The 13,196-nt window shown below is 43.5% G+C and overlaps 1 protein-coding gene across 1 annotated transcript in view; it reads left to right on the top strand.

The window, feature by feature from the left end:
- Nucleotides 1–13,196, top strand: part of UBASH3B (ubiquitin associated and SH3 domain containing B) — a 140,472-nt gene that overhangs the window by 112,863 nt on the left and 14,413 nt on the right. The window contains exons 10-11 of the mRNA XM_070399232.1: nucleotides 6,436–6,528; nucleotides 7,908–8,052. Coding sequence (XP_070255333.1) covers nucleotides 6,436–6,528; nucleotides 7,908–8,052 — 238 coding nt within the window. The remainder of the gene's footprint in view (nucleotides 1–6,435; nucleotides 6,529–7,907; nucleotides 8,053–13,196) is intronic.

Genomic DNA, 13,196 nt, shown 5'->3' with positions numbered 1-13,196 from the left:
TCGTAGGGGTACCATCAGGAGAAAGAGATAGCAAGCAATTGAGAACTTCCTTGAAAAATGACTGAAAATTTCCCTCACCTGGTGAAGGAAAAAGACACAAGTTCAGGAAGCGCAGAGAGTCCCAAACAAGATGAACCTGAAGAGGCCCACACCAAGGCACATCATAATTAAAATGCCAAAGGTTAAAGAGATAATTTTAAAAGCAGCAAGAGAAAACGTTAGTTACCTACAAGGGAGCTCTCATGAGACTATGAGCTGATTTCTCAACAGAAAATTTGCACAAAGTATTTGAAGTGATAAAAAGCAAGGACCTATATACAACCAAGAGTTCTTTACCTAGCAAGGCTCCCATTTAAAACTGAACGAGAAAAAAAGAGCTTCCCAGACAAGAAAAGGTAACAGAGTTCATCACCACCAAACCACTATTACAATCAATGTTAAAGGGACTTCTTTAAGAAGAAAGAAAAAACAGAGGAACATACATATCTACCCTATATAATAAAAGGGTAATATGCAAGTTGACCCTAAGGGCAGAATGACCAGTTGCTATGCCGTGCTCTGACCACCAAGGGGCAGATGCTCAATATAGAAGCTGTCCCCTGGTGGTCAGTGTGCTCCCACAGGGGGAGATCCATTCAGCCACAAGCCGGGCTGACGCTGCAAGTGCAGTGTCGGTGGCAGGAGTTGGACATCCCCCAAGGGCTCCCTGGCTGCCAGAGGGATGTTTGACTGCCAGCTTAGGCCCAATCCCCTGGGGAGCAGGCCTAAGCTGGGAGGTGGACATCTCCCGAGGGCTCCTGGACTGCGAGAGGGTGCAGGCCAGGCTGAGGGACCCCCCCTTCTCTGAGTGCACAAATTTTCATGCACCAGGCCTCTACTATATAATAATAAAAGCGTAATATGCTCATTAGACCAGACATCCTTCCACATGCTCAATGCAGGAGCTGCCCCCTGGTGGTCAGCGTGCTCCCACAGTGGGAGTGCCGCTCAGCTGATTGACCCATCCTGGCAGCCCACCAGCCCAGTGGCAGCCATTTACTCCCTCAGTAGTCCTGCAGGTCCAATCTCTGGAGAACGAGCCAGGCCTCAACAGACCAGCACCACCAGACTGGCACTGCCGGACTGGTACCGCCAGCATGATCCCAACAGCACCACTGGCCTCCTGGAAGTTGGCTTGGGTACCATGGCTGCTTCCCCTCCCTAGACGCTCTGCAAGGAAGAAACAATATAAAAGTGGCTGCCAGGTGGCTCCTGACAACTGGCACGAACATCAGCGGAATGGATCTGGATCCTGGGCCAGCAAGGGCATCCCACCTACTGCCAGGATGGCCAATCGCCTCCCAGGCCCCGGGCCCAGCTCCCGCAAGACGGGCACCAGATGCAGGGCTCATGGCTGGCTGGCAAGCGCTGCTGGGGCGGTGCAAGCCTCTCCCAATCAGGACTGAGTGGGTGTGAGCCCCTGGCAGGCAGGAGCGGCAGGTGGCGTTGGACAGCCGGTTTTGGCCCAATCCCCGTGGGCCACGCCAAGGGACCCCACCAGTGTGCGAGTTCGTGCATCGGGCCTCTAGTGAATAATAAAATGGCAATAAATACATACCTATCAACAGTCACTTAAAATGTAAATAGAATTAATGCTTCAATCAAAAGATACAGGGCAGCTGAATGGATAAGAAAACAAGATATGTATATGCTGTCCATAAGAGACCCACTTCAGATTGAAAATAAATTTGGCAAAATAGCAGGATTCAAAATCAATATTCAGAACTCGGTTTCATTTTTATACACTAATAATAAACTCTCAGAAAGGAAAACTAAGATAATAATCTCATTTACAATGGCCTCATACAAACAAACTACCTAGGAATAAATTTAACCAAGGAGTTAAAGACTTATACTCAGAATTTTATAAGACTGAAGGAAGAAATTGAAGAAGATATAAATGGAAGTATATACCATGCTCATGGATAGGAAAAATTAACATAATTTAAATGTCCTTGCTACCCAGAACAATCTATAGATTCAATGCAATTTCTATCAAAATATCGATGGCATTTTTCCCAGAACTAGAACAAATAATCAAAAAAATTATGTGGAACCACAGAAGACCCCAACTAGCCACAGCAATCTTGAGAAAGCGGCACAACTTGGAGGTATCACACTACATAATACTAGTCTATAGTAATCAAAACAGCATAGTGTTGGCATAAAGACAGACATATATATATATAGACCAATGAACCACAGAGAATGCAGAACCCAGAAATAAACCCATACCTATGTGTTCAAATAATATTTGACAAAGGAGGCTAGAACATGCAAATGAGTTAAGACAGTCAATAAGTGGCTTTGGGAAAATTGGACAGATACATAAAAAATAAAATGAAACTAGACCATCTTCTTACCCCATATGCAAGAATAAACTCAAAATGGATTAAAGACTTAAGCCTGGCTACCATAAAAGTTTTAGAAGAACTGCCATAAAGGGAACTATCAGAAAGGGAAACTAAGGAAGTAGAATCTCTGATATTTCTCTAGCAATATATTTTTCTGATATGTCTCCTTGGGCAAGAGAAGCAAAAGAAAAAAATAAACAAATGGTACTACATCAAACCAAAAGTTTTCCCACAGCAAAGGAAACCATCAACAAAACAAAAAGACAACTGCTCTAACCATTTGGCTTAGTGGATAGAGCATCAGCCTGCAGACTGAAGAGTCCCAGGTTCGATTCCAGTCAAGGGTATGTACCTTGGTTGCGGGCACATCCCCAGTGAGGGGTGTGCAGGAGGCAGCTGATCGATGTTTCTCTCTCATCATCAATGTTTCTAACTCTATCCCTTTCCCTTCCTCTCTGTAAAAAACCAATAAAATATATTTAAAACAAAACAAACAAACAAAACACACCAAAAGACAACCTACTTAATGGGAAAAGATATTTGCCAGTGATACATCAGGTAAGGGGTTAATATACCAAAATTTATAAAGAATTCATACAACTCAACACTGAAAAAGAAAACTTGATTAAAAAATGGGCAGAGCTATATAATCCATCTCCTGGAAGCCATCAGGAGCCAGGTCTTTGAGCATGAGTCATACCCTTTCCCATGACTCTGGCATGGGGCCATTTCCATAATAAATCCTTACTTTCTTGGCTGCAAAAAAAAAAAAAAAAAGGGCAGAGGACGCCCTGACCTGGTTGTTCAGTTGGTTGGAGTGTTATCCCAGACTCCATAGGGTTGCAGGTTTGATCCCTCATCTGGCCTTGTATGGGTGGCAACCAATTGATGTTTCTCTCTCACATTGATGTTTCCCTCTTTCTCTCTCTTCCTCTCTTTCTAAAATCAATAAAAACATATCCTCAGGTGAGGATAAAAAAATAAATAATGGCCTGGGACCTGAATAGACACTTCTAAGAAGAGGACATGCAGGTGCCCAATAGACATATGAAAAGATGCTCACTGTCACTCATCAGAGAAATGCAAATTAAAACCAAAATGGCTATCATCAATAAATCAACAAACAACAAGAGTTGGTGAGGATGTGGAGAAAAGGGAACCCTCATGCACTGTTGGTGGGAATGAAGATTGGTGCAGCCACTTTGGAAAACAGTATGAAGTTACCTCAAAAAATTAAAAATGAAACTGCTCTATGACCTAATAATTTCACTTCTGGGCATATATAAAAAAACAAAACAAAAAAACCCCCCCAAAACCCAAAACACTAATTTAAAAGACTATAAACACCACTGTGTTCATTGCAGCATTATTTACAATAGCCAAGATATGGAAGCAACCCAGCATCCATCAAAGGACAAGTGGCTAAAGAAGAGGTGGTACATATATATAATGGAATATGACTCGGCCATAAAGAAAAAAAAGGAATCTCACCATTTGGACCTAGAGGGTATTATGCTAAGTGAAAAAGTCAGTCAGAAAAAGACAAATACAGAACAGGATCAATGAACAAACAATATAGAAACAGATTCATTGATACGGAGAACAGATTGCTAGTTGTCAGGGAAGAGGTAGGTTGAGAGGACTGAGTAGAAAGGTGAAGGATGTGGGGTTAGCCGTGACCAGCATGGCTAGAGAGTGATTGAGACCTGAGTAGGGGTGATTGGGGATTGAGAAAAAGAAAGAGACAGACACAGAGACAGTAAGTAAAGCTGGGACCAGGTGGGACACTGTTCTCAGATAGAGAGACAGTGACTCAGAGCTAGTGCAGCACATTTATTATATACACCTTGATACCAGGAAGTTTTACTAGAGTTTAAGACAAAGGAAATTATGTGAAATCATGCTTTAAAGATCAGGCTGCATTCTTCATTCTTGTGGCTTCTCATAATTGTCAGGCCTGGCTGGACCCAGATAATTGCATCTGCCTTGGCACCTGAGTGAACCAGATAATGGCACCCACCCCCTGGCGCCTGAGCTAAAGGTCAGGACTGACAACATTCCTGCCTTTGGCGAGGTATGTTTCCAGGACATGGCTCTGCCTTCGCTGCTAGATTCAGCTGACAACCTTTGCTCAGGTGCTCTCCCAGGCACTCTCTACAGAAGGGATTAAGAAGTACAAATTGGTAGTTACAAAGCCGTTGTGAGGATGTATATTACTGCACAGGGAATACAGTCAATAATCTATATAAAAAAGCCTAAGCAACCATCCGATCGGTAGCTGTGATGCAAAGTGACCAACAGGGGGCAGACACTCAACACAGGAACTGCCAAGCTGCGGTGACTTGGCAGCAGTGGTTCTCAGGTGACACACCCGGAACCAGAGAGGAAGGAGCCCGATTCCAGGGTGCATCACCCAAGAACCACCCTCTTGCAATCTGGGACCCCTTGAGGGATGTCAGAGAGCTGGATTTGGCCCGATCCCCACAGGCCAGGCTGAGGGACCCCACTTTCCAGAGGGGCCCCACTCACTCCGCAGATGCCCTTTGAGCCCCAGTGTCGCCCCAGGTTCGGCTGGCTGGAGAGGGACTATGGGAGGCTGGCTCCAGGGCATGCCCAGCCCTCTCGCCCAGTCCCGCCCGGCTGGCCACCTTCTATTTAATTTCCTTTCAATGTGCACGTATCTGTGCACTGGGCCTCTAGCATTGTAATAACTATGTATGGTGCTGGGTGGGTACAGGAAGTGTCAGGAGGGGCGTCTTGCAAATATGACTGTCTAACCCAGGGGTCCTCAAACTTTTTAAACAGGGGGCCAGTTCACTGTCCCTCAGACCTTTGGAGGGCTGGACTATAGTTTAAAAAAAAACAAAACTAGTCGGCTGCTAAGCAACAGGCAGTGGCGGCAAAAACACCTGGCGGGCTGGATAAATGTTTTTGGCGGGCCGCATGTGGCCTGCGGGCCGTAGTTTGAGGACCCCTGGTCTAACCACTATGCTGTACACCTGAAACTAATACAAAATAACACTGAATGTAAACTGTAATTGAAAAACAAAATTTAAAAAGACTACATTGATTTCAACCTTCTAATCAAAAGAAAAGGAATTATGAGGGCAAAAAGGGGGGAAGAGAGGTAAGCTGCGATCTGAGTCAAAGCCAGCTGGATAGAGAAGGAGAAGGAGGGAGGGAAGGGCATCCCCGTGGGAAGAGCAACAGGAAGTCAGAGACACGAGCAGCAGCATGGAGTGTAGAGGGATAGGCTGTCTGGGTTCTAGAGCGTAGATTGTGGGCAGGGCAGCAGAGGAGGCTGGATGATGAGTAAAGACCAGTCCGGGGAAGACCTTGACCACTGTGAGGGAGTTTGGACTTTATCCAGTGGAGGGAAGCAGCGGGTCCCAGGAGACTGTGTTGAAGTATTGGGTGTTGAGGTTTACCTCCGGTGTCCAAGAATATGGCCAAGAATATGTTTAGCATAAAATTAAATTAAGACCCGATTTTGAGAATATAAAACCTCCTACTTTTAAGACAAACTTGAAATCAGAGCATTATCATGCTTCTAGATCTCCTAGATCAGTGATGGCGAACCCTTTGAGCTCGGCGTGTCAGCATTTTGAAAAACCTAACTTAACTCTGATTAAGAAATTTTTTGATATTTGCAACCATAGTAAAACAAAGATTTATATTTTTGATATTTATTTTATATATTAAGTGCCATTTAAAAAAGAAAAATCAACCAAAAAATGAGTTCGCGCGTCACCTCTGACACGCATGTCATAGGTTCGCCATCACTGTCCTAGATGGACACTTTGTCACTTGTTAGCACCAGAGAGAAGGAAAGGAAAAGACGAAAAGGAGTCTTTTGGCTTCTTTGCCTAGAAATAAATCTCTGTCTAGCAAAGGATTTGTTGGAAACAAACAAAATAAAAAGGCAGAAACTGCTGGCTGTAAGTAATCCCTCCCAGAAAAGGAGAGGTCAGCAGGTCCCCTGCCCCTTGCCCACATGGAGGCTGAGTCCATCAGATTGATTCTCCTTTGGTTTTCTTTGCAGGTGAAGCCTTATTGGAAAGTAACACCATGATCGACCATGTCTATTGTTCCCCATCCCTGCGCTGTGTTCAGACTGCACACAACATCTTGAAAGGTAAGACTTGGTAAAGGCCAACTAGTCCATCCCTCTGTCTCCAGGCAGATTCCTAGACTCATGGGGTATTAGCCACGTCAAAGCTTCAAATTTGGAATTCTTAGCGATGATTCTTTTGGAAGATGTCTCTATAAAAGTCCCCAAACCATGTGCTGCCAGCATAAAGTGTGATGAAAGGATGGATACAGTAATTTTTTTGAAAATGTTTTTCTTGGGCGAACGGCAGGCATGTAAAGTATTGTCCTCTGGCAATTGCTTAGAGCCTGCAGCGCCCTGAACGGGGCCACTCCCCCACGGAGCTGTTCCTCCTGCTCCCAGGAGCAGTGCTCCTGGTGCCTGCAAACCTCAGTCGTCTGGTTTCTTCACTGGCATGTAAAAGCACCATTGCTGTACAGGTGCTCAGCGTTCGCCCTGAAATCCTAGGAGCTGGAGTTCCAGGGATCGCAATTCTCATTTCACTGGAAAGAAAACTAGAAGAAACCACGTGGGGCTGTTTACTTACACCAAACAAAGGAACGAGCCAGAAATAGCTGCGCCTACAAGTAATTTACAGTGTGTTAGACTCCTACTCATTAGTCTTAAGTAAACCAAACTTGGCTTAAGGCAATATAAAGAGTTAATAGGGGCCAATTCCCACTCTGAGGGTAATTACACAGCAATAAAACACGACCTTGTGTGCTGGCATTGTAAATATTCAACATTGGATACTTTGATAGAGAAAGTGAATTTACATGATATTCAAATAAAGTGAAAGCTACTGTAGGCTAGTGGATGCTAAGAGAATCTCTGAAGTTTCTTCATAAGACAGTCTGGGCACTTACTTATGAAAAGGAATCATAGTAGTCACAGAACTGTGTAAGTTAAGGGGATAATGACTTGTTTTTTTTCTAAACCACATGCCACCACAAACTAGCGTATGTCTATTCTGGTGGAGTGGCCCAGTATTCAACTCATAGATTTGTAACTCCAGAAATTAAACACCTGGTCCAAACCCACATGCTTCCACTCTATTTTGCTCTATAGTAGTATCTAGTTGAACCTGAACCGGTTTGGCTCAGTGGATAGAGCGTCGGCCTGCGGACTCAAGGGTCCCAGGTTCGATTCCGGTCAAGGGCATGTACCTTGGTTGCGGGCACATCCCCACTGGGGGGCGTGCAGGAGGCAGCTGATCGATGTTTCTCTCTCATCAATGTTTCTAACTCTCTATCCTTCTCCCTTCTTCTCTGTAAAAAATCAATAAAATATATTAAAAAAAATAGTATCTGGTTGAAAAGAGAATGGAAGGTTGACCAGAATTTTTATAACAATTTGTCCTCCCTTTGCTTTTTCTCTGAGAACATAGTGGCATTTCCTTCACCTTCATTTTATTTTACCTCAAGGTTTACAACAAGAAAATCACTTGAAGATCCGTGTGGAGCCTGGCTTATTTGAGTGGACAAAATGGGTCGCTGGGAACACGTTACCTGCCTGGATACCTCCGTCAGAGCTGGCTGCAGCCAACCTGAGTGTTGATACAACCTACAGGTAACCCCGACGCTGCTGCTTCCTGAGCCCGACGTGGAAGTCTTTTCTACAGCAGCCGGCTCCTCAGGGAGATGAAGGACCAGACAGAGCCCACAGGCAGTTATCCACGTTGCTGGCGGCCAGGCTGTGATATCAAACACCCAGACTGGAGGAAGCCAGAGCCCTCCTGTATTCAGCTTCCTTTAGATTATATCCCCAGGGCTCAAAGCATTTTTAATTCCCTTTATCATTTATTATTGCCATCATCCCAGAATATAGACAAGCCACTTTTATATATAAGAGAATGCAGTGGCTTTGCCTAAAGTTGTATGTCTAGTGGGAACGTATCAGTAATAATCACAACAACTAGCCTTTATTGATCATTCTCTGCATGCGAAGGACTGTGTAAGCTCCTTTACAGCCTTCTCATCCTCAGGCCTTGGCTTTTCTCCATTTAACCCAGTGGTTCTCAACCTTCTGGCCCTTTAAATACAGTTCCTCATGTTGTGACCCAACCATAAAATTATTTTTGTTGCTACTTCATAACTGTAATGCTGCTACTGTTATGAATTGTAATGTAAATATCTGATATGCAGGATGGTCTTAGGCGACCCCTGTGAAAGGGTCATTCGACTGCCAAAGGGGTCGCCACCCACAGGTTGAGAACCGCTGATTTAACCAGACTGTGCTGAGGTTAAAAAGAAGTGTTTGTACATTGATCACAAGTGAATAAGCCAGATGTAAACAATTCAGAATTAACCAATAATGATATAGTTACATTAACTCTCAGAAATTCACTCAGACATTTGCAAAATGTCTTTTGAGGAGGGACACATACATAGTCACAACTGTTATGGTGGGAAATTAAGTTCATATTTCTTAGGGCAGAATTTAGAGCAAGTGACCAATATAAGCAGAGATTTCTTCCCTGTGATATCCTTTGACCTTGCATTTCAAATACCTACCCAAACCACAAATTAAGCCATATGAGTTTCAGGCTAAGGTAGGATAAAACATCTTTTTTTCCCATGCTCATGTTCCTGCTCTGCAAATAAGATCTCATAGAACCCCATAAATAATTAATGTGCCTACTTCTTGCTTAGAGGAATTAGAATTCCTTAAAAATCAAATCAAATCAATCAGATCCCTTACTAATATCCTTCAAATTTTGTCCTGTCCACACTATGGCCACTGGTTTTTTATTCTTTGAGGAAAACAGCAATAAGCTGTTGTCTCATGCCAACAGTCATCATCTTTCTGGCCCGGAAGGAGGGTGAATTGCTGCCAACATTGGTAAAACGATTTCCCCGCTCACCACCCAGCGCCTCTGAGGTCCACTTAGGCCACCTCTGTTTCAGCTTTTCCCTTAAGTGAGTCCTGCAGCTCCTCCCAAGCTGCTTTACAGATATCTCCAGGATCATTCTATCTGCGAGTCTGAATGCATGCAGACACCCCAGGCACACAGACCTCACAGCCCATTAGTAGTACAAGCCGAATGATGAATGCCAGGAACCCGGGAGTCAGAACAGGGTCTTTAATCCAGATTTTCTCTTCCTCTACAGAAAATGAACATTCAATCATTTTGTGTTTAAGAGGGGAAAAAGGTTCAGCCTCTAATTTCATAAATCCATTGTGAAAGTCAATAATTTATCACATGCTTTAGCATGTGAGAGTTACCACCTCGGGTTAAATTTTCTCTGAAATTAGTTATGCAAAGGATTGGGCCTTTAGAAGCAAGCAGTGGTACAGATGATTGAAGAAACATAGTGATAGGCAAGGACTGACAGGGAGTTAGAGGTAAAACAGGTACTGTTTGAAGAGCCCTGTCACCTCAGAGCAGGATGAGGCAGGGCTGGGAGGCAGGTTAAGGGAAACTAACCAGGCTGGTGACTGATCTCCAGCGTCACATCACCTCCAGGCAGCAGACCTCACCTGGGCGCAGGGGCAGAAAGCATCTCGAGTCTTAGGGAGCTGGACCCAGAGGAGCAAGGCAGACAAAATATATACAGCAGTTGGTGGAGCTTCAGAATAAGGTCTTGACTGGGTGTGTTAGGAAATAGTGGGGGGGTAGGGACCATGGATCCAGAGTGTTATAGGGGCGATGACTCAAACTTTGTTGTGGGGCTCAAGGCAGAAGCCTCGCCCAAGCAAGGTGAGGAGGCGAGCGTTTGTTGGAGAGAATCATGTTCCAGGGTGGTGCCTGAGCACCCAGACCTCCGGGTTCCAGGTCTCGTTGGTGGTTGGCGGCCACCTGACACTGAGTATATGTGTCCTGCAGGTGTGGCTAGAGCATGGCACATGCTGCTGACAGGGTGGGAAATCTTTGACTCTGTCCCATGCCCATCAGGACTGGTGGCTCAAACATGGAGGCCCTTCATAGGTTCGACTTCAAGTCAAGAAATGCCAAAGGCAAGAGCTGGCCAGGAGGAACTGGATCCCAGCAGCCACTTGCTCTTTACTTACAATGTGGTTTCACTCTTTAAATGACTGTCTGGACCATACAAAGAGGCCTTTTCTCCTGGGGGAAGGGAAGTGCAAGACCAGGACTGGATGAGCAGTTGGGGTGGTGAGAAAGAGTTTGCTCCAGAGCAATGACGTGCATCCTAATGAGTGGTCACCATGTCTCTCCCCAGCCCTCAGGGTGTTTTGAGATTCAGAGGCTATTTCCTAGAAGTATGAGGTCAGGTTCTTTCAAATAGAACAACAGTGTTTCTCTCTGGACAGTAAACCCAAGTGCACAGAGGGGCAGCCTTGAGGAGGACATCGTCAAAAATTTATATGGTCCAGAGTGGAGGACAAGTTCACAAGCTTTGATCTCAGGCCTCCGTTCAAATCTAAGCTCTGAAGAGTTGCTAATGGCATAAACATAGGCAAGTCATCTGCAGCCTTTCTGAGGCTCAAAAAATAGAACTATAGATTAATATTCCTGATGAATATAGATTTAAAAATTCTGAACAAAATATTAACAAACTAAATTCAACAGCATATTAAAAGGATCCTACATCACCACCAAGTGGGATTTATCCTTGTGAGGCAAGGGTGGTTCAGCACACAAAACTCAATTAACAAGATACACAGACACCCTGTTAGTTGGGTAAAAGATAAGTGTGACTTTATCATCTCAATAGATTCAGGGGGGAAAATTAGACAAAATACACCATTTTTTCATGATAAAAATGCTCAGCAAATTTGGTATAAAAGAAACATAACAGTATAAAGGCCACATATGACAAGCCTACAGCTAACACCAGACCCAGTGGTGAAAGGTTGAAAGCTTTTTTGCCAATATTAAGAACACGATAAGGATGCCAACTTTTCCCACTATGATTATAATACTGGAAGTCCTAGCCAGAGAAATCAGGCAAGAAAAAGAAATAAAAGTCATCCCAATTGAAAAGGAAGAAGAAAAATTGTCTTTGTTAGAAAATGATGGGATCTATTGAAAATCCTAGAGAGCCTCATAAAGCTGTCAGAACTAATCAACAAATGCAGTAAAGTTGCAGGATACAAAATCAACTTACAGAAATCAATTTTTTATACACTAACAATGACACATCTGAAAATAAAATAAAATAGGCCCATCACAATAGCATCAACAATATAATACTTAGGAATTAATTTAACCAATGAGGTAAAATATCTGTACACTGGCAACGACAAGGCTTTGATGAAAGAAACTGAAGACACAAATATACCCCACGCTCATCAATAGAAAGAGTTAATCTTGTTAAACTCTCCATACCACCCAAAGGCATCTATAGATTAAATGCAATCCCTATCAAAATTCCAATGATGTTTTTCACACAAATACTGTATAGAGAGAACCCTAAAGATTTCATCACAAAAAAAAATCCTAAAATGTATATGGAATCACAAAAGGAGCATCACACTTCTGATTTCAAAGTATACTACAAAGCTATACTAATAAAAACAGTATACTACTGGCATAAAAACAGACACATAACCCCATGGGACAGACTTCAAAGCCCAGATAGGGAGAGACAGGTTTTCGTTAATTCTCGCTGGCTGCAAGCCACTCTGCTGATGTAAGGGTCCGGTCCGTCCTTTGTTCCTCCTAGCACAGTGGTTCTCAACCTTCCTAATGCCACGACCCTTTAATACAGTTCCTCATGTTGTGGTGAGCCTCAACCATGAAATTATTTTCGTTGCTACTTCATAACTGTAATTTTGCTACTGTTATGAATCGTAATGTGAATATCTGATATGCAGGATGTATTTTCATTGTTACAAATTGAACCTAATTAAAGCATAGTGATTATATATGTGTTTTCTGATGGTCTTAGGCAACCCCTGTGAAAGGGTCATTCGACCCCCAAAGGGGTCTCGGCTCACAGGCTGAGAACCGCTGGTCTAGGGAAAGTAGGGGCACCATTTTAGGGATATGAGATCTGTGCGGTTCAGAAGCACTATGACAGTAAACAGATGTGATCTGAAGAGAAATGCTGTAAATTGCCCTGGAGCCAGAGGTCTGTAATGAGCTCGAACATATCTTGTGCTGTTTGGATGGATAGTCTGCAGGGGAATGCTAACAATCTACAGGAATGTGGAAGCCTGGCTATATAATTTATTAGTCATTTGGCTGATATGTGAGAGGGGCTATTTTTCTCAGGAAGGCTAGTGGGAGGGCAGGTTATTCTAGAGGCAAGGTGTTTGTTTTGTTTGTTTGTTTGTGGGTGTGTTTTTTTCCAGTCCTGCCCCTTGCTATGCATCTGGAGCTTTCTGCTCTGGTGAGTGTTTACATATTTATCTGGCCTATTATCCTTGCTCTGGGGGTCAGAGGGACGATGAGGGCTGGGCACAAACGGAGTTTGTGATGGTGTTTAGGGATGGTATTTTCTGAGTACAAGTGGGGCCTGTAACCTGGTGGAGACAAAGTGTTTTAGACATTTTAGTGTTACTGGGGTAAAAGTTAGAACAGTAAGAGTTATGACAAATGGTCTGGTGGAAGGAAAGAGACATTACTTTGGAGGGTTGTAGTCTAATATACCAAAATGAGTTTTATTCTTAAATTATTTATTTTTAAGCGTCCTTGGTTTAGGGAAGATAGGATTTACTAGGTGGCTGTGGACTGCTGTTTTATTATTTCAGTTTTTCTATTCTGCTTGTCCTGGCTTACTGGTTTGTGTTATTTCTATAATTTTTAA

The sequence above is a fragment of the Myotis yumanensis genome, unplaced genomic scaffold (genome assembly GCF_028538775.1).
Source record: "Myotis yumanensis isolate MYYU_CA2020_CCGP unplaced genomic scaffold, mMyoYum1.0.hap1 SCAF_19, whole genome shotgun sequence".
NCBI lineage: Eukaryota > Metazoa > Chordata > Mammalia > Chiroptera > Vespertilionidae > Myotis > Myotis yumanensis.
This window is presented reverse-complemented; position numbering and strand designations above follow the sequence as displayed.